The sequence below is a fragment of the Cydia fagiglandana genome, chromosome 24 (genome assembly GCF_963556715.1).
Source record: "Cydia fagiglandana chromosome 24, ilCydFagi1.1, whole genome shotgun sequence".
NCBI lineage: Eukaryota > Metazoa > Arthropoda > Insecta > Lepidoptera > Tortricidae > Cydia > Cydia fagiglandana.
Window position 1 is genome coordinate 681,485 of NC_085955.1, and position 23,055 is coordinate 704,539.

Below are 23,055 nucleotides of genomic sequence, written 5' to 3' on the forward strand. Positions count from 1 at the left end.
GAAACTTGATGTCATTATCATTACAGAGGTATGCTATGGCGAAATGATTACCAGTCTGATCCTATCTAGGTATGTATTTACTTTCAAAACGTTTTACACATTTTATATAAGTTATTTTCTTTAATAATTTGAGACAGATAGACAGATATAATATAAGCTCAGAATAAATATAAAACTGGAAAAATTACTGTCTTGGGTGAGACTTGAACTCACGGCCTCTGGATCGATACTCCCAAGTCCCAATTCTTGCTCAAGTACTAACCTATCGTTTTTTTAAATAAATAAAAAATGTAGCATTTGACGTTTTTTTAATACCTAATCTTGACATCCACGGATGTGAGCTTTTAAACATACGCATACGCATCCGTGGATGTCAAAAAATATGCATCCGCAACATCCCTGGTAGACACCATCTGCCCGCTTCCGCTTATGGCTTGCACCACACCACAGGGGTCACAGAGAAACTGCCAAATCGCTGTAAAAATGCTCATCGACACCTGCAGGGTTGTCGACACGTGCTTGTCCCTAACTGTAGGCACAGAATAAATAATAGTACTAGGTACAGAAGACTCACTCTCTAACAAAACGCGTCTGTTACGATCAGGACAGATATGGCCGCTAGGTGGCGACAGCGCCACGCGCGGCTTATGGCAAACCCCAAAATTGGGGCCGAACGGATGTACTTTTAGCTACCTGTAGCAAAGCGACGAAATCGCGGAGTGAGACACGCCTGGTTCAGGTTCTTCTCTCACTCTCACTGAGCGTAAGCGCGAGCGAGATGGCTAGGCGCGCCCGAAATCGTGGAAATCGTGTTTTTGAACATTATTTCTTTTTTCGTAACTTCTATTGTTGTTAGCTTTTATGCGGCGGATTCGTGATACTCCTAAGGCCGTCTGGAAGAGAACGCTTATAGCAGCTTATAGTGATAATACCGCCTATTGCCTTTAAAAGCAGCAATAAGCAGTGATCGGCACGAACGGTGCCACACCCCGGGATTCCGAGTAATAAAAGTAATAATCTTATTCAAAAACTTTTTAAAAATAACACTCACTCAATAGGCTTACTTTTTTAAACAAAATCGTTGCATATGATTGAGCTATGTCCATTCATGTCCATATTAAGATTTCTACTAGGAATCCCGCGGTGAGGCACCATCCGTGCCGATTACTGTTTATGAGTTTATTTCTGATTTTTTTGTACTTTACTCTGATACATACATATAATTTTTACGAGTGAAGAAAAGAAATATCTTGCGGCAGCCCTGGAACAAATGCAGTGTGACGTCATCAATTGTGCATCTGCGTTTGACAGCGGCAGTAGCGCCCTCTAGAACTGGCGCTCAAGAACCACAGACAAACTTATTGCTTTTAGGGTTCCGTGGCTGATTTATTTAAGTTTTTTAGTAGTAGTAGTAAAACACATTATAGTACAAAACCGGGTAAAACTACTAATTGTAAGACTCCACTGTCCGTCTGTCTGTCACCAGGCTATATCTCATGAACCCTGATAGCTAGACAATTGAAATTTTCACAGATGATGTATTTCTGTTGCCGCCATAACAACAAATACTAAAAGTACGGAATCCTCGGTGGGCGTCCGTCTATCACTTGTCCTGTTTTTCGAACTGTCAAAACGATTTTGCTACTATGGAATTTATATGAAACATTTGCATGTGACGTCACACTTAAAATACCTGCTCTTAATAGTTTTATGCGGGTATTGATATTGTAAATGAACTTATTTTTTATGACAAAAATTTTTGCAATATGGAAGACTACTAGCGCCATCTCTCGCGCAATAGAAATTAGAATTGGTATTTCTACTCAACACTAGATGGCGTTACAAACAACATTACACTGTCCAAAAAACAAGTAAATAAAAAAAAATGTGTTTAATTATATTTATTTATAATATTTTAAATTTCAATCAGTATCATTTGTCAAGTCATTCATACATATTACATTATTTATTTGTCAATTTATTCATACATATTACATTATTTAAATTTATTTTAAATATTTTGGGGCACATTTATCACAGTGAGTATTTGTAAGTTAGAATATACTTACGATCAAGGATTCTTTATAAAAAAAATACAATATTTTTATCATTCTCTATGCTTGTCACAGTCTGTACTAATCATCAAAGCTTTAAACAATATTCATATGTGTTAATTCAAAAACATATTAACTTACAATTAGTACTTTAATTGTGTGGCGAGGCTCCTTGCCACCACCATAACATATGTATCCGTAGTATATAGGTATAGGATAAGTTAGAGCCGACTGCGCTCGGCGCGTAAGATTAGTCTCATAGTAAACACCAACTAATGAACACGCATCTTTTAATTTATTTACCGTACCTTCTGATCCCATAGTAGTACCCAATTACATATACTTACTTACATACGGTAAAGTGGTGACTCCCGACGTGTCTCAAGTGTTCCGCGCGCCAACTTAGAACTTTTGATTAAATCGGCTTCCGTACCTCGCATCACCATGACGCTGACGGAGGAAGTAACTCAAGACCAGCTGCAGCCCAACCAACAACCTGTCACCCAGCAGTTCCCGCAGCAGCTGACCGCCATCACCCTCTCGTCGCGCATCCCTGAGTTTTGGCGGCAACAGCCAAGGCTCTGGTTCCACCAGTTCGACGCCATAGTGGATCCACAAAAGGCAAGTGACCTTCATAAGAGTCAACTTTTAATTGCTAAGTTGGGGAGAGACGAGTTAAGGGACATTAGTGACATTTTAGAAAATATGCCTGAAACCAATAAGTTCGAAACAATTAAAGCCCGATTAATATCTGTGTATGAAGAGTCAGAGTCGAGGCAGTTAAATCAACTTTTGAACGAGATTGAGTTAGGAGATCAAAAGCCTTCGCAATTACTCAGACGTATGAGAGAGTTAGGTAAAACTCGCGTCCAAGACGACACATTAAAATTACTATTTGTCGGTCGTCTCCCTCAGTCAATACGTGCAGTGATAACGGCGTGTGACTCGGGGAAAGTAAAATTAGATACTTTAGCTGCGATGGCAGATAAAATAGTAGAAAGTACCAAACCATCGGAAATGGCCGCTATAGCATCATCTTCCACAACCTCTTTTAAATCCGATAACGACAAATTATTACGGGAAATAGCCAACCTAAAATTAGAAATACAGGCCATTACCAATAAATTAAACACGACAACGACTAGGAAATCGCGAGATCATGTCCGCCGCACGCGTTTTCAAAGAGATCCATCGCGAACACGTTCGAAAAGTAATAGCTCGAATAAAACCGCATTTATGTCCCAAGTAGCAAAACCAGGTGAACCTAATTATAAATGCTACTACCATTTCACCTACGGACAAGATGCTCGCAAATGCGGTGATCTTACTAATTGTCGTCATACTTCCGGGTCGGAAAACTAACTCTGACACCGGCACGCATATACCAAGTTGTCGGTGTCGAAAATACATACCGTTTATGCGTTACCGACCATAATACAGGCACGCGATTTTTGATAGACACTGGTGCTGATGTGTCTGTTTTAGCCGGAAAAAGGCAAAACACTCAGTCAGACTACACTTTATATGCTGCCAATGGCTCAAAAATTAAGACATACGGCGACAAAACTTTAGCAATTGATCTTGGCCTACGTCGTACATTTATTTGGAAATTTATATTAGCAGACGTCCAAAGATCAATCATAGGTGCCGACTTTCTAGTAGCTAACAAATTATTAGTAGATTTACATGGTAAGAAACTAATAGATAAAATTACTCTACTATCACGAGCTGCTAGCATCTGCAAAGATGTCGAGCCAACAACTATTCGGTCAATTGACGTCAATAATGAGTATCACAAATTATTAGAGAAATTCCCTGACATCACTAAAAAAGAGAATTTCAAATTAAATCCGAAACATGAGGTCCAACATCACATTTATACAACTGGTCCTCCAGTTTACGAAAAAGCACGCCCACTTAATCCAAAAAAATACAAATTAGCCAAAGCCGAATTCGAAAGAATGACGCAATTAGGCATTTGTAGACCATCTAATAGCCCTTGGGCAAATCCACTTGTGTGTGTCGATAAAAAGGACGGAAAGGAAACAAGACCTTGCGGTGATTATCGTAGGTTAAACGCACAAACAATTCCTGACCGTTATCCATTACCAAGACTTTTAGACTTTACATACACACTTAAAGGTAAATCAATATTTTCGAAAATCGATGTGCGCAAAGCCTACCATAATATACCCATGGCACCAGAGGATATTCCAAAAACAGCTGTAATCACGCCTTTTGGATTATTCGAGTATACTAGGATGAATTTTGGCTTACGTAACGCAGCGCAGGATTTCCAGAGGTTAATCAACACTGTACTCAAAAACCTCGATTTTGCATTCGCATACTTAGACGACATAATTATTAGCTCCGAGTCAAAAGAACAACACATTAAACACTTAGAGTTAGTCCTAGAACGACTCAACGACTACGGACTTACCATAAACACTAATAAATGCGAATTTGGGAAATCGGAATTAATTTTTCTCGGCTATCATATTAGTAAGGAAGGTATCAAACCAAGCGAAGAAAAAACGCAACTCATTTCAAACTTTCCCCTACCAAAAACAGTCGAGGAACTCCGGCGATTTCTAGGAATGATGAATTTCTATAGGCAAAGCATTCCAAAAGCCGCTGAAATTCAAGCACCATTAAACGCTTACTTACATAATGCTAGAAAAAACGACAAAACTAAAATTACATGGTCTGAAAGTGCATTAGAAGCGTTCAGCCAATGTAAGAAAAGCATTAATGAAGCTTTAGTTTTGTCACATCCGGAAGTGTCCGCACCCCTAGTTCTAATGACTGATGCTTCCGGAAACTGCGTAGGTGGCGCCTTACATCAACAGATAGGTGATAAATTAGAACCCCTAGCTTTCTTTTCAAAAAAACTTACCGAAACCCAATGTAGGTACAGTACTTTCGACAGAGAGTTATTAGCTATTTACATGGCTATAAGGCATTTTCGTCACATGGTAGAAGGCAAAGAATTAACTGTATTAACAGACCACAAACCATTAACATTCGCACTTACAAAAAAGGTCTCACCTTCAGATTCACCTAGACGCCTCAGACAATTAGACTTTATATCTCAATTTTGTGACAAAATCCAATACATCGAAGGTGATAGAAACACAGTAGCCGACGCCTTATCGAGGATAAATGAAATATCAATACCTAGTTTAATCGATTATAAATCGTTAGCCGAAGCACAAGAAAATGACGCTGAATTACAGAATCTGAAAACCCAAAATAATCTACAATTTAAATTAATCACAATGCCAGAATCCGGGATAAAAATAACTTGCGAAACATCAACTGATAACATCCGACCTTACTTACCATTACGTTTCAGAGAACTTGCGATTAAAACAATTCACAACGTGAGTCACCCCGGCATCTCTGCTACAAGGCATGCGGTTAAAAATAGATATTTCTGGCCTAGCATGAACACAGATATCAAAAATATTGTAAAATGTTGTATTCCGTGTCAGAAGTCAAAAATTCAGAGACATACCATCACACCAATAGGCGAGTTCGACAACGCTTCACGTTTCGAACATGTGCATATTGACATTATAGGTCCGTTGCCGCTATCTAACGATTTCAGATATTGCGTCACAATAATAGATAGGGTAACAAAATGGCCTGAAGTGATCTCTACAAAGGATATAACAGCCGAAACGGTTGCTAAAGTGTTCGTAGAACACTGGATAGCTCGTTTCGGTTGCCCCAAGCGAATCACTTCAGACCAAGGCCGACAATTCGAGTCCGATTTATTTACGCAATTGTTAAAAAGACTCGGCATCGAACGTGTTCGTACAACAGCGTACAATCCGAAAGCGAACGGCATGATCGAGAGATTTCATAGGACATTAAAGGCCGCCATTATCGCCAAATGTAAAGATAATACACAATGGTCACAGGAACTACCTTTAATCTTACTAGGTTTACGCTCAGCCATAAAGGAAGACCTAGGTTTTAGCCCATCTCAATTCTTATACGGCACAAACCTTAGATTACCAGGAGATTTATTTACCAAACATAATACAAACATAAATACTAATGAATATGTGAATAATCTCGCTCACATCCTCTCATCCGTTCCGAGTATTGCGAACGCTACTGGTTCTCACAACAAAAACAACATCTTCATACACAAGGACTTAAACTCTTGTACACATGTATTCCTGCGTAACGAAGCTCGAAAGTCCTTAGTACCTGCGTACGAAGGTCCATTTCAAGTTTTATCTCGCCATCCAAAGTTCTTTGTTATCACAGTCAACAATAAACATGTCACTGTGTCACTTGACCGTCTCAAGCCGGCTTATCTTTTAATGGCCGACGATATGACGGTTACGGGCTCCAGCGTTCAACGAAGTGATACAGTAGCCGCATCTCCGGGTGTCATAACATCACCAACACCGACACCGCAGCGGAATGACACTAATGGCACCACTTCAACCGAACCGCTGGTGAGAACAAGATCCGGTCGCACGGTAAAGAAGACCGTGCGATTCAACATTTAGCATTCCATCACTCACAGTCTACATCAGTACATATTCGGACGTCGAGCTGTACACATCCACTCTCAACCAAACATGGGGAACCCACCAAGCAAAACAATGATCGTGGCCCAGAATGGTGTCGCGTCGGACACCAAGCTGAGGACATCGGAGAAGGAGGACACATCAGGAGACAACACAAACTTTAAGATGTCTCTCGCAGCCGTGGTGCTGGTCAGCGCCTTAATAACGCTAGCCACCCTATACATTGGCTGGCGTTACTGCAAACAACGCATTAGAGCAACAGTGGACTATCGTATAGAGAAAACCATAAGAAAAAGGACCGCAGCCGCCGTGCAAACCGGCACTATTGGAGCGCCGCCGCCGAAACAACAAACAATCAACCATGTGATAGTGTAAATAGTGTAAATACTTAGTGCAAACGTAAGATAGTGAAGTAAAAAGTGCGGGCCGGATTTTTAGCAATAGTTTTTTCTAGATTTTTCTAAGGGCGGAGGACTGTGGCGAGGCTCCTTGCCACCACCATAACATATGTATCCGTAGTATATAGGTATAGGATAAGTTAGAGCCGACTGCGCTCGGCGCGTAAGATTAGTCTCATAGTAAACACCAACTAATGAACACGCATCTTTTAATTTATTTACCGTACCTTCTGATCCCATAGTAGTACCCAATTACATATACTTACTTACATACGGTAAAATTGTATTTACAACTTCTTAAAACCTGATTAAAATCATTCAACTGTTAAGCTTACACTTTCACACTTAATATTGGCTATATAACACATTCTCAATTCTTCTTAGCTTTCTTTCCATCCTTCTTAGCGGGCTTTCCGAATATTGAGTTTAGCGCCATCTTCAGGACGTATTTGACCAACTTCACGACCACGTATAGAGCTATTAAGACCACGGCGAGTTGGTCGAGCATGTAGCGTTCGTACCACGCGTAGTGGTACGCGGGGGAGCGTAGATGTAGTGCGCCTGTGAAATAATATACAAATCTTTATTAATTTACACTTCTTTCAACACAAAAAAACTTGGAAAAACTGTTAATTGAACTTCTGCTATTGGACCATAGATGGCGGTAGGAGTAGGAGCTGTTAGTAAGCCGTTACTGATATCTGATATCATATGTAAATAAAGATTGGTAACTCCATACATCAGTTTTCTTACCAAAAGGCGAGTTTCGTAGTCGACATCTAGCGTCAAGTAGTGGAACTATCAGTACCACTACTTGACACCAGATGTCACGAGTGTCGCGACTGACGAAAAGTGTATTGCTGTAAAATTTTCACCTATGTAAGTTAAATAAAAGCTTTGTAATAAATACCTTTGGTCTCAATGGCGAGCTCCACGTAGTGCGTGATGAGCTTGGCGGGAGGCACGGGCCGGTTATTGAACAGCCGTGATAGCTCCTTGGCTTTATTGTAGTAGCTAAAAAAAAAGAAATCATTTTAATAGACGATTAAAAACTAGAAGTTACATTCCAGAGCCTAGCCAACGTTGTTAGAAAACATCAATCGAAACGTATCGTAACCATAGAGAAATATAGTAAGACAACAGATGACAATAGATGTAGCGGCGACCGAAAAGTCTAATGCTCAACAATTTTCAGCTAATATTATAAACGGATTAACCGGAACTATATTTCAACTCCTTCTGCTTCTAATACATATTAGTTGTAAATTGTTGTTCAATACAATTTTCGTGGGTCGCCTATCGAGAGACATCTAGTATCGAGTAGCGGTACTGATAATTCCGCTACTCGATGCTCTGTCGACTATGAAAATATTAATATTTTGGTACCAAAACTGATGTATGGAGTGAGCACTCTTGTCTTACTATATTTCTCTATGTCGTAACTTAAATAGTCACGTGACTTTTCGTAGCATCTGTCATCCCGTACCAACGTTTTTTCGTTAGGCTCTGTAAAGGTAGAATCGTAGGTACCTTTTACAGGTACATTTTAGCCCAAGCATGCCCAAGCTGAAAAGAGACGCCGCGCTCGCTTGACCAATCATCTTACCTATTGTCCGAAAGCAACTTATCCAGCGCCGCCTCCAGCCTGTCCCCCACGTCGGGCGCGAAGGGCACGGCGACCGCGTACCCGGCGCGCTGGGCCCGCACGGCGTTGCCGGGCTGGTCGCCTAAAACCCCCTCCAGACTATGTGCGTGAATCGCGGCGCGACGTCGCGGAGCGAACATATAGCGAAGTTGATGTATGACTCCACACTCGCACACTTCACGGCGATTTCGCAGTGTGGTTTGTGGCAATATGGCGGAAAAGCATCAGCTGATCGAGTTTAACTGTTAGTTATCCATGGCATCGTACGTGATTTAGCTGTTTTTCCATTTTGTTTTATTGTAAAACTGTAAAATATAGCTGCTTAATATAATATAATCATAATATAATTAATATTTATCTTGCTACAGAGGAGCCAAATTATTGTGTAATGTGGAGTCTTGCAAGTTCGCGCTTCGCGTCTCCTTTGACGCGGGCCGAAATACCGACAAAAAACGGAGAACAAGGTGCGAAGGCGTGAACAATCTGTGAAATCGACGCCACACTTGCGTTCGCGGCTTCGCGCCGCGAATCGCGCATGAGTGTGGAGGGCGCTTAACACATGACTCCGGCTTGAGCGGCATACGTGCTCTCCATCCAGTCTTTTAGAATGCTTACCTATTGTCTGAAAGCATCTTATCCAGCGCCGCCTCCAGCCTGTCCCCCACGTCGGGCGCGAAGGGCACGGCCAGCGCGTACCCGGCGCGCTGCGCCCGCACGGCGTTGCCGGGCTGGTCACCGAACACGGGCATGGCCAGAAGAGGGACCCCGGCTTGGATGGCCTCGAGGGTGCTGAGGAGGCCGCCGTGAGTGATGAAGAGCTTGGTGTTTGGGTGCGCTGGAAGAGAAATAGGCCATTTAGGGGACAGGTTTGAGCCAAATCATCGAGCATAGGGAGAGGAGGTTATTTGCCAATTTTTCTGCAAGAAATGGTTTTGCGTTACCTAAAGCCCCCTCCACACTGGTGCGCGAATCGCGGCGCGAAGCCGCGGAAGCGAGTGTGGTGTCGATTTTCGCAGACAGCGAAATCGACTCCACACTCGCGTTCGCGGCTTCGCCCGCGATTCACGCGCATAGTCTAGAGGGGGCTTAAGGAAAAAATCTTGTGTAAGATAAGGTTGCGTTTTAAAGTTATGGTAAAAATCTAAGCTTATTCTTTGGTTTAATGTTTTTTATTGATCTTCATGGGCGAGTCCGACTTTCTTTTTTTTGTCTATTTTCTTAAATTTCTTCTAAACTATTTATCTTAAAATTATAAAAAATATACATATATAACTTGTATAAGTTCATACAACTTGTATTTAGAAAATAGGATTTCACCGCTTTCCACAGATTTTCGAGTGACCAAATAGAACGCTCGAAATGCAACTATCGGCCCCCAGTTCGAACTTAAGCATATTTGATATGCACCTAATAATCGTTTGCCCCTTTCCATCATACCAATACGTCGAAAGGGACAATCGATTATTATCGGCTTATCAACTTTAGTAAACGTTTATGAAAAAGGGGGTAAGCCTATAGCAATATCAGACACGCACCTAATATAGCGGGCTGCGGCATCCACGGCCTGATATGCACGTTCTTCGGGAGCCCCTGCAGAGGCTCCTCGAACTTCCACAGCACGGTGCAGGGCAGTGCTCCCAGGATCCTGATCAGGTCCTGCCTGGTCTGCTCCGGGAACGCCGAGGCCTTTAGAACGGAGCCCATGCTGAAGTAGACCACGCCGTTCTTGGAGCTGTCCATTAGATCTTGGAGATCCTGAAAATTAAATAGGAAATGATGAATAAGTTTTTTGGAAAATAGATAGACTTAAGTTGAAGTACGCGTCACGAGTTTTGGCTGGTTTTCGTTGGGTTTCTGCCAAATCGTTTGAAAGTTGACTATTGTGGACAATTTATTTCGCCTACAGGTTGACTGGTAGAGAAAGGTGCGGCAATTTTGAAAATCGAACTAACCTTCTCTCTAATCTATGTGGGCCACCGGTGGCCTGGACCTGCTGCTTAAGTTATCAAATATCTGCCTACTGGACACAATCTTTTGGGCGATCAAAAACCCACATGGCAGAAATTTCATTTGTTCTATACCGGGTGTGGCCTGTAATACGAGCAAAAAACTAAACTGTAGGCTGTACTCCTCATACTGACCAACATTTGTTCAGCAACTTATAAAAATAACTTGTGGTTTGATTTTTAATACACTTTAAAGTTTATTCTAAGACGCAATGTATTGCGAATTTTGTTATGTTTAACAATGATATGGCGTGGCGATGGCGTCCATTGAAGATAATATTAATTTTGTATGAAAAATAGGGAGTCTAAATAGGTATAGCGCTGAGTTAATGGTTTCCTTACCTTAGGCAGCGGCGAGCGGTGATCAGCTATATGGTACCCGGCAATATCCACCACATTAGGAGGCAAACTGATAGCCGGCGCCAGGGACGGGTGCGAGTTGGAGAGCAGGATGGAGATATTGTGGATGGCCTTGGAGTAAGGGGGAAGGACGATGCCCTTCTTCTGGGCGAGGGGCTCGAAGATCTCGTGGTAGTATTTCTCGCTAATTGATGTGTCCCATCTGGAGTGATTAAAATATTCTTTCATTAAATTGTATTCAATATAATGACTTAATGACTTCTTTGCTGTTAGAATGAAGGATTCCTAGTAGTGTTAAATTAGTTTATATAAATTATTTATTGTATGTATTATGTGTATTAAGTATATTATATTAATTGTATGTAGTATATATATGTAGGTGTGTTAAATTTGAGATTAGCTTTAGTGATTAGTAGTAGGTACCGCCCACAATCTCTCTGCTTTGCCTTAAGATTGACTGGTAGAGAATGCTTTTGACATTAAGTCCGCCTTTTGTACGATAAGTTTTCTTTTGTGCAATAAAGTTTAAATAAAAACAAAATAATAATAATAACGACCGTACAATCAGCAGCAAAAGTTGCTAAGCGGGCCAGGTGTTCAAAATAATCTTAACGTGACTTTATTGATAAGAGAATAAGACCATGTCAAGGTAATTTTGAACACCTCGCCCGCTTAGCAACTTCTGCTGCTGACTATACAATATCAACAGTTGGCAATGCAAAATAAACAATAAGTTTGGATTTATCAAACAATGGCATAGAGAACATAGAGAAATAAGAAAGTATAGAGTGCTCACTCCATACGTCAGTTTTCTTACCTAAACGCTTATTATTTACGTAGTCGACATCTAGCGTTAAGTATTGGAGTTATCAGTACCGCTACTTGACACCAGATGTCACGAGTGTCGCTACTCATGTAAAATGTTGTTGCTAAAACAATTTACAACTTCACAAGCAGAAGAATTTGAAAATAGAGTTCCGGTTAACCCGGTTATAATATTAGCCGAAAATTGTTGATCATTAGAGTTTTCGTTCGTCGTTTCATCTATTGTCAAGTAGCAGTACTGATAAATCCGCTAGTTGTCGCTAGATGTCGATTACGAAAATAATAGTCGATTTGGTTCCAAAACTGGTGTATGGAGTGAGCACTTTATGTATTTTTTTCTCTATGGCAGCGGGGAGTCACTATCATGGTGAGTTCTAGTCTGTGGGCTATAGCGTAAAGCAGGATCTACTAGCGCCATCTGTTGGCAAGTTACAGCTTAAACTTACAGACGCCCAGCGGTCATCATCCCAATCATAGCCGTGTTCGCCAAACACTGCCACAGGTTCATAGGAATCGGCGAGTCACTATCATGGTGGGTACTAGTCTGTGGGTAGTACTACTAACGCCATCTGTTGTCGAGTGATTGTGTTACAATTTACACTTACAAGCGTCCAGCGGTCATCATCCCAATCATAGCCGTGTTCGCCAAACGCTGCCACAGATTCATAGGAATCGGCGAGTCACTATCATGGTGGGTACTAGTCTGTGGGTAGTACTACTAACGCCATCTGTTGTCGAGTGATTGTGCTACAGTTTACACTTACAAGCGCCCGGCGGTCATCATCCCAATCATAGCCGTGTTCGCCAAACGCTGCCACAGATTCATAGGAATCGGCGAGTCACTATCATGGTGGGTACTAGTCTGTGCGTAGTACTACTAACGCCATCTGTTGTCGAGTGATTGTGTTACAGTTCATTACACTTACAAACGTCCGGCGGTCATCATCCCAATCGTAGCCGTGTTCGCCAAACGCTGCCACAGATTCATAGGTATCGGTGAGTCACTATCATGGTGGGTACTAGTCTGTGGGTAGTACTACTAACGCCATCTGTTGTCGAGTGATTGTGTTACAGTTCATTACACTTACAAACGTCCGGCGGTCATCATCCCAATCATAGCCGTGTTCGCCAAGCGCTGCCACAAATTCATAGGTATCGGAGAGTCGCTCATCATGGTGGGTACTAGTCTGTGGGTAGTACTACTAACGCCATCTGTTGTCGAGTGATTGTGTTACAGTTCATTACACTTACAAACGTCCGGCGGTCATCATCCCAATCATAGCCGTGTTCGCCAAGCGCTGCCACAAATTCATAGGAATCGGCGAGTCACTATCATGGTGGGTACTAGTCTCTGGGTAGTACTACTAACGCCATCTGTTGTCGAGTGATTGTGCTACAGTTTACACTTACAAGCGCCCGGCGGTCATCATCCCAATCGTAGCCGTGTTCGCCAAGCGCTGCCACAGATTCATAGGTATCGGAGAGCCGCTCATCATGGTGGGCACCAACGCTGTGCTGCCGATGTCAGCCACCATCGCCTCCACTCCGGCGTGGATGACCGTGCCGCTCAGCACGATCCAGGGGACTTGGAGGACTGCTGCGAAGCTGCGGATTAATAGAGTCAGACCGTGAAAAGTCTGCAGCGATTTTGATAGCGCAGTGCAAGTGTCATTTTAAACATCAAACTTCCATGAAATTATGACGTATAAATAACACTTACACTGCGTAGGCTATCAAATCCGCTGCAGACTTTTCTTGGTGCGGCTCTAGAAAGATTAGATCACCTTGTTGAAAATTGACAAAAAAAATTTTCTTTAAAAAGTTTGCAAGTTTGCACATTTGGTAAACAATCTTGACATTTTTTTAACGAAATTTTTTAGAGTTAGAACAAGAACAGTCTGCAATTTGCGCGAAGCGATTTTGATAACCCACGCAGTGCACGCAGTGCAAGTGTCATTTATAGGTATGCTATAATTTCATAGAAGTTTGACGTTAAAATAACAATTGCACCTATAACTGCACCGACTGCGTAGGCTGTTAAAATCGCTGCAGTGCAATCATGAGCGGATGGTAGGTCTATGAGTGCAATAAAAATAAAGATTTGGCTTAAAGGTCTCGTAACCAGGTCATAAAATAACAAGTGCGAGTCGGACTCGCGCACGAAGGGTTCCGTACCATAATGCAAAAAAAAACAAAAAAAAGCAAAAAGAAAACGGTCACCCATCCAAGTACTGACCCCTCCCGACGTTGCTTAACTTTGGTCAAAAATCACGTTTGTTGTATGGGAGCCCCATTTAAATCTTTATTTTATTCTGTCTGGTGACAGACGGACGGACGGACGGACGGACGGACGGACGGACGGACGGACAGCGAAGTCTTAGTAATAGGGTCCCGTTTTACCCTTTTGGGTACGGAACCCTAAAATGTAAGTATTGATGCTTATTAGTTGAATTTGTGTTTAGTTGTAGTATCTACTGGACTACAGTTGGGTTTTACGGTAGATAGGAAGAAAAAGACCTGGCTCATATGATGATTATGATGAGGAGGAAGAAAAAGATAAAAATATAAATACCCAGCCTGCAGATCTGAGAAGAAGACCTCAGTGATGACAGCATCGTAATTGTCCATCAGCGCTCGCTGGACCCCCTTGTTGGAAGCGGCCGCGATGGAGATGTTCCGCCCGAACTCCATCAAATTGCCGATGCTCATATGCTGCACCTTCAGAGGGTCCACATCTGGAAATACGCCATGTTAAGACAACAGCAGCTTAGGCGAAATTTCCTGCGTAAAAATCATAGAAATCCAGGCTACGCAGCCAATCGAACGCATCAGGGGGCCATCGATTTTTGAATGTCAATCGTTCGATTTCGTCACTCGGAAATCGGTGGAAATTTTTTGAAATAAATAGAAATTGGGAATCTACTGGTATTAACCACTCGTTTTCTATTCTATTAGTGAATTTAAATGCCTAGTGTTATTAAATTTATTCAAACAAGAAATACAAGTAATATAAACAAAAAAAAAACAATTATAAACTAAAATTAAAAATTACAATAAAGCTACAACTAAAATAACTACTAAACTAAAATAACCTATAAATAAAAAACTGGCTCCAACTCTGTGCCTTGGGGCAGGGTGCGAAGAAGGCTGGCGGCATTGCCGCGCTGGACGGTAATACTAATGCCTAGTAGTGGAGATATTATTCAACGAAATATACGAAATCGACTGGTGTCAGATTGGCGTAGAGGTCCTCTGGGCATGGTAAAGGTCCTCTGGATCGCCCTGGAAACGTATCTTTGGGCATCGTTCAACAATGTGCCGGGTAGTTGTCGACTTATAAAACAAGCAGTACTTATGAGCCGTGACAAAATGCCGGGATAACGCGAGGAAGAAGAAGAATTTAATTTGATTTGATTTGTAATCCTTTTTTGGTATAATTTATTTATTGAAACTTTATTGCACAAACATAGGAAAAATGTACAAATGGCGGAGTTAATCCCTAAAGGCATTCTCTACCATTCAACCATAAGTTTTAAGTTTATAAAATACATATGTATGTTAGTCTGTAAGGTATTTGTAATATGGGCCTTGTTGCCTGAATTAAATATCTAAATAAATAAATAAATAAATTGGGTCAAACATAGACAAATGTTGGTGCAGAAGATATATATTTTATAAAGAGAATACAGATGAGATACATAATTTATAATCATTACATTTGGTTGTGAAATATACAACATGTTCATTCAACTAAATACGTCATGATAATGATCACAAAAATGATGCAATCATGAGACTTGAAGATAATGAGGCAATTACAAGATAAGATTGTTCATATCACCAACATCAACATGTCATTAACATTATGAAGCACCGGGCATAGGTCCGGTAATGAGTTCGACCTTCATACCTACCTTGTATCGTGTATCATCGTGACAATCATGTTTTAATTTTAACAAGCATAAACTGCTAAAAACTCGTTTATTTAATTGTATAAAATGTGTAAAGTCTGAAAATGAACACACACAAAGGCGGTTTTTAGGGTTCCGTAGCCAAATGGCAAAAAACGGAACCCTTATAGATTCGTCATGTCTGTCTGTCTGTCTGTCTGTCCGTCCGTATGTCACAGCCACTTTTTTCCGAAACTATAAGCTCTATACTGTTGAAACTTGGTAAGTAGATGTATTCTGTGAACCGCATTAAGATTTTCATACAAAAATAGAAAAAGAAACAATATTTTTTTAGGGTTCCCCATACATAGAACTGAAACTCAAATTTTTTTTTTCATCAAACCTATACGTGTGGGGTATCTATGGATACTTGGATAGGTCTTCAAAAATAATATTGAGGTTTCTAATATCATTTTCTTCTAAACTGAATAGTTTGCGCGAGAGACACTTCCAAAGTGGTAAAATGTGTGTGTTCCCCCTGTAACTACTAAAATAAGAGAATGATAAAACTAAAAAAAATATATGATTACATAACATTACCATGCAAACTTCCACCGAAAATTGGTTTGAACAAGATTTGGTAAGTAGTTTTTTTTAATACGTCATAAACCGTAAACCGCAATTTTATTATGTTATTTTTTGTTAGCCTAGTTTAGTCTCGCACTGCTGGGCAAAGTTTAAGGTTCCGTCACACAGGCGTGTTTCCCGGACGGGGCGTGAGCGTTTTATATGTAAAAGCGGCGCGCCCCGCTCACGACCCGCCGGGATAACGCGCCTGTGTGACGAAGCCTTTTAGTGTCTACTTAACCCTGTCATTTGTACTTTCACGCCAATCCAGATAAAATCGCAAAGGCGGTTAAATTGCAAAATTGCCGGCAACCTTCAAATCAAGAGTGAACACTGAACAGGCACCTTCTGGGCGAGCTCGCTCCATCGTAGGCCACGTCTACGCCTCGGCTAGTCTGTGGCCATGAGTAAACCCATTCATAATAATAAAAAAAAACTTCCGAAATCAAATACCCCACTGCTGGACCCTTCCTTATAAAAATAAATTTTAAAAGTTCCGAAATGTCAAATCATTGCAAATCCTAGAGTTAAGTGGTATCCAGGCGGGACTGATCAAATCGGTTTGGTTGTATTTGCATCCGCAGATCCGCACCTCCTGATTCGATCAGGCATATGAATCAGATTGGCGAAAAATTTACTAATCTGAATACGCCTTTAGCTTGATTTGACTTTAATGTATCTTTACAGATCATATATTAGTTCTGACGAATAATTTCCTTCAGTGAGCGCGTGTCAGCCCTGGGTTTTTACACCGCCTGCGGTGTACGACACGTAGATATGAATCCTAGGTCGCTCGGAGAGTTCCATAGGTCTGGTATCGTATTAATGCTGTGACTTACATGCAATAATCTCTATAGTTTCACTGACATCGATGAATGTGAGGCCCTTCTGTGCCTCCTTCTTAGGGAACGGGGTCGCCCAGGTCACCTAAAGACAAACGTTTCAAAAAAATTATTTGCTGTTTTTAAAGGGCCCTTTAAAAAAATACAAAAAGAACCCTTTTAGTGAGGCTCTGTCCGTTCGTCCGTCCGTCTGTCTGTCACATCACTAATAAATGTCTCCAAAACTACTTACGCTATCGATATTAATAAAAATTTTGGAATAGTCATGGAAAACGGCATTGAAAGCCAGGATCCTGTGGCCCAGTGCTGCCCTCACCTTCCACTACATACCTCATGCCCCGCCTTCAATGGCTCCAACTATGGCCAGCCCCAGATGGTTGTGGCTTTTGGAAGGCACGGGGAAGATCGCCAGCATCCTGTAGCCTAGCTGCCATCACCTTACACTACATACCTCATGCCCCGCCTTCAATATGGCTCCGACGATGCCCTGCCCCAGATGGTTGTGGCTTTTGGAAGGCACGGGGAAGATCGCCAGGATTCTGTAGCCTAGCGCTGGCGACAGCAGCGCCAGTGCCGCTAGGATCATCAGCTTCATCTTGGATTCTGAAAACAAATCATCATCATCATACTGTCCTGGCCGGTTTCGACCACGGCGGCTGTTGAACTGAGTAAAGCTTGAGTCACGCTAGACCGGGCCTTATTGCCCGGGGCGGAGCTTTCGGCGCTTCGTTTTCCATGACATGACAGGCGATCACGTGATGCTTTCGATAGAAAACGATGCTCCGGAAGCTCCGAGCCGGACCCGGCCCGGTCTAACGTGAATCATCCTAAGCGACTAAAATTCACCAAACTCCCTATTTAAGCGTCACACGAGTCCGCCGCCATAAAGCCGCTCCCATACAAAGTTACGTGTTGACACTGTTGAGCACTTGGCCTTAGTTCAAGCGTATTCTCGTCTCGTGTTTACTTATCTGTCTGAGTTTTTGACTGATAAACATCCGCAGTATCTAAGTACCATCGCCCACACTGTTCACTGTACATCGGTGGACCTTATGCCTTTTGTAATAAGGTCTATCTTTGACCTACCTACTTAGATAAATATTAAGTCGGTATTCAGGTGCGTGATTTAGGTAGGTATACTGCATGTGATTTCTTGATTAGATAAATAACACTATCTGATAAGGGGAATGAGATACTATTTACGTAGATACTATAATTAGGTACTATTGTATAGACATACCTACAGACATACTACAGACAGACATAACATTAGTTTGAAAGGGTAGGTACAGTCAGAAATAATAGTTACTAAGCGGGCGAGGTTTCTAAATAAAGTCTCGTCTTTATGTTAAGAGAATAAGAGCGCGTCAAAGTAATTATGAACACCTTGCCCGCTTAGCAACTTCAGCTGCTGACTGTACAGTCGCCTGCAATAATATGTCACTCTTCGAAGGCCGCAAAAATATGTGACCCGCTCCGCTCTTATTGCTTTACAAATAAGATCGTGTCACATATTTTTGCGGCCTTCGAAGAGTGACATATTATTGCAGGTGACTGTACCTACTCGAAAAAAAATCTTTTCTTGTATGGAAGCATTGGGAGCCTCACTTAAATATTTATTTTATTCTGTTTTTAGTATTTGTTGTTGTAGCGATAACAGAAATACATCATCTGTAAAATTTTCAACTGTCTATCTAATCTTTTTATCACCATTCATGAGATACAGCCTGGTGACTGGTGCTAGGCAGACGGACAGACAGACAGATAGACAGACAGACAGACAATCAGATAGTGGAGTCTTAGTATTAATAGGGTCCCGTTTTTACTCTTTGGGTACGGAAGCCTAATAAAAAACAATTATTCCCTATGTCATTATACCATTCATACTGAAATTAAAATAATTATTTAAAAATAATTCACTGATAAATAACAACCTATGGTCCTCCGGTGTCAAGGGCACTTTAATGATATCTTTATTCAAAAATCCACCTTAACACTACCACATTACGGTGCTTAATACTTTGGCATTGTACTAGTCATAGTAGTCATATTACGAGAGGTGAATTATTATTCGAAAAGGCACCTAAACGTAAAGTGTTAAGGTAGATAACGCTTTGTTATGATTCAATTACTTTAATCGACCTAGTTGGATGGTGTATTGTATGTTGTATGTTGGTTAATTATTAGGGTCAAACAGATCACTGTGTTACGTTCTTTCCTGTAGACATACACAAGAGTTAAGGGCTATAAAGATTAATTTTCTTATTTAACCCTTACCCACGTAAAAAGGTCCTCCTTTTATTTACAGAACTATGATAAAATCATTACTTACATGCCCACAAGCTGTTAACTATTGGCCACAGGAGAGAAAACTAGCGTGTTCGCGCGAACTGTACATTTTTCTCTCCTGTGGGCAATAGTTAACAGCTTGTGGGCATGTAAGTAATGATTTTAACATAGTTCTGTAAATAAAAGGAGGACCTTTTTACGTGGGTAAGGGTTAAATAAGAAAATTAAACTTTATAGCCCTTAACTCTTGTGTATGTCTACAGGAAAGAACGTAACACAGTGATCTGCTCGACCCATTATAGCTCGTTTGAGATAACTGGCAGAAATATGAGAGAACAGAGAAAAGAGATAAAAAGAGTGTAATAAAATTCAAAATTTCATGGAACTGAAAGCTCGTTTCTATTTGCGGTTAGATAGATAGATAATATAGTTGGTCAAGCAGATCTTGTCAGTAGAAAAGGGCGGCAAATTTGAAAAATGTAGGCGCGAAGAGATATTAAGGGACTAGTGATTTGTAATTGTGTTATTTTTAATTGTTTGTTTGTACCTTATTGTTATTTGTAATGGTTGTATGTACCTGTTTGGTATATGTTAGTGTTAAGTTTCATGGCGCATTGGATCTGTCTGTAAGGTCATGTAAACATTTTTCGAATAAAATAAAAAATAATAAAAATATCGTCTCATAGAGAATTTCGCGCCTTTTTCTACTAACAAGATTGTCTTGACCATCTATAAATCATTTATTTGTATTAAAAATACACTCTAGTATAGTGTAGATAACCTATGCTATACCTACAGGATCTAATATGTATATACCTACAGGCCCCAATTTCACATCGGTGACAGGTGCGACGAATTGTAAAATCACTGTTGCTGACGTCACAGGCATCGATGGGCAACGATTACCCCTTACCATCGGGCGGGCCGTATTCCTGTTTGCCACCATCATTGTATTAATTAAAAAAACTTTATTATATCGGAAAAAAACAGATATTTCTCCTGCGAAGTTTCTGACAATTGTCAAAGATTTAGAAGAATTGTAGGTAATTCTTGACAGGTAATGAGTTATATGTCGGAATTTCGTGACAATTGTAGTGTTTCTTGTGACAATTGTCATAAACATAGCAAGAGAAATATCTGTTTTTTTCCGATATCATAAAGTTTTTTTTAATAATACAATGATGGTGGCAAACAGGAATACGGCCCGCCCGATGGTAAGCGGTAACCGTAGCCCATGGATGCCTGTGACGTCAGCAACAGTGATTTTACAATTCGTCGCACCTGTCACGTTGGTGAAACAGGGGCCAGGATGTAACCTACAACAAGGGCCAACTGTATGCTGTACTCCTCAAACTGACCAACATTTGTTCAGCAACTTTAAAGGGATTCATTGATAACCAGTTCGCCGGGCGATATCTAATCACCAGGTCAGTTATAAGTACCATAAAGTTAAACGCAAAATTTGACAGCTCCGAACAACTGATCTGACGGGCTGATATCGTCCAGCGAACTGGTAATCTGTGGGCCCCTTTAAAAGTAACCAAGTATTTTGATTTAAAGATTTCATGTTTTTTGTAGGTTAATCAAAAGTGAATTCGTTTGAGGGATGCAATTATATGATTTAATTATTTAATTTGCTCGTGCTACAGGAAATACCCGGTATATTATTCTTATTAGCACAATTAGCAGCAAGTGTCAATCGACATAAACAAAACATGTAAATTAGGAACGTATTCAAAAACAACCAAATACTCACATTAAAACTATAAAAAACACAAATCACTATCACTTTCAAATCTGTTTCAACTTCAACATATGTTCACTTTACAATATAGCTTAAATATGTAAATGTTAACCTTAGCGATTAGGCAACATACCTACGCCGCGCGCGTTAGAAATCAAACTGGCGAAGTGGCGAAGTCCAGTATAGTATACCTACGTACATATGTGGCATTATCTATGAAAAGGGACCTTATTGTCGATGGCGCTTACACCGCACTGCGGCGCGCGGCGTCCTAAATATTTATATCGGAACATCATTCATAATGGCAGAAGCGCCATCGACAATAAGGTCCCTTTCCATGGATAACGTCACATATGTACTTACGTTGTAATATAATTGATCGCGTGTGAGATGATTTTGTGTGTTCAGAATGGGTGCGCGGGCGCCGTCATATTGAGATTCTGCCGACCAGTTTAACTTCATCGTATTTTCGGGTCAAACAGATCACTGTGTTACGTTCTTACCTGTAGACATACACAAGAGTTAAGGGCTATAAAGGTTAATTTTCTTATTTAACCCTTATCCACGTAAAAAGGTCCTCCTTTCATTTACAGAACTATGATAAAATAATTACTTACATGCCCACAAGCTGTTAACTATTGCCCACAGGAGAGAAAACTAGCGTGTTCGCGCGAACTGTACATTTTTCTCTCCTGTGGGCAATAGTTAACAGCTTGTGGGCATGTAAGTAATGACTTTATCATAGTTCTGTTAAAAGGAGGACCTTTTTACGTGGGTAAGGGTTAAATAAGAAAATTTACCTTTATAGCCCTTAACTCTTGTGCATGTCTACAGGAAAGAACGTAACACAGTGATCTGTTTGACCCTTTCACGAAACGTATGAACGTAGTCTTGCTGTTTCAGAGTCTCGGTACAAAAAGTACTGACGTTGATTGAAGTAGCATGACAAATACGAAAGTTTCCGAAAAAACAACAACAACAACAACAACAAGACAACAACAACAAGAGTGAACAGGCACCTTCTGGGCGAGCTCGCTCCATCGTAGGCCACGTCTACGCCTCGGCTAGTCTGTGGCCATGAGTAAGCCCATTCATAATAAATAAAAAAAAATAAAAAAAGCCGGCCAAGCGCAAGTCGGACTCGCGTTCCAAAGGGTTCCGTGCATTAAGTCCGACTCACGCTTGACTGCACATTTCTAATAGGTTTTCCTGTCTTCTATTATAGGTAATGAACTATTTTGTGTATATTTTTTCAAATTTTTTGACCCAGTAGTTTCTAATCTATACAGTTCAAAATTTAAAAAAAAAATTAAATACTGAATGAGCTCTGTCATTTGACATATAACACGATATAGTTTGAAAAACCCTTGTTTTTAATTTTCTCATTTACCCCCCAAAAGTGGCCCCCATGTTTAAAATTCATTTATTTAGGTCTTTGGGTCACAAATTTACATATGTGTACCAAATTTCACCTTAATTGGTCCAGTAGTTTCCGAGAAAATAGGCTGTGACAGACGGACAGACAGACAGACAGAAACACGAGTGATCCTACAAGGGTTCCGTTTTTTCCTTTTGAGGTACGGAACTCTAAAATACGATGGAAAACAATAATGCATTACATAGTCTGTAGGTACATTGGTAGTCTGGCCACAATGATCACAACTCGCCCTTACTTGGATGGCAATTGGAATTAGTCAATGATGTCATAACTCAAACATTGCATAGAGACGTAAATGTTTTTTAAGAAACAAAAAAAGATCAACTTAACAAACCGGTCTGAAGAGCCCAGTCGGTAATGACCCTGCCTATGATGCAGGAAGTCCCG

The 23,055-nt window shown here is 40.8% G+C and overlaps 1 protein-coding gene across 2 annotated transcripts; it reads right to left on the reverse strand.

The window, feature by feature from the left end:
* Window positions 1-1,890: 1,890 nt before the first annotated feature.
* LOC134676259 (UDP-glucosyltransferase 2-like) lies at window positions 1,891-21,352 on the reverse strand. Of its 2 annotated transcripts, XR_010099898.1 has the most exons (11): window positions 21,243-21,352; window positions 17,649-17,800; window positions 17,195-17,282; window positions 14,411-14,573; window positions 13,249-13,443; window positions 10,996-11,215; window positions 10,183-10,402; window positions 9,263-9,482; window positions 7,913-8,016; window positions 7,297-7,563; window positions 1,891-2,222 (listed from the first exon to the last, which is right to left on the reverse strand). XR_010099898.1 is itself a non-coding variant. In XM_063534615.1 (10 exons), exons 2-10 carry the CDS (start codon window positions 17,790-17,792, stop codon window positions 7,373-7,375), a joined length of 1,545 nt encoding a protein of 514 aa, XP_063390685.1. In that variant the 5' UTR covers window positions 17,793-17,800; window positions 21,243-21,352; the 3' UTR covers window positions 7,195-7,372. The 2 variants fall into 2 exon arrangements, 1 of the variants encoding a protein (XP_063390685.1); XM_063534615.1 differs by lacking the exon at window positions 1,891-2,222 and having other exon boundaries at window positions 7,195-7,563.
* Window positions 21,353-23,055: the final 1,703 nt, after the last annotated feature.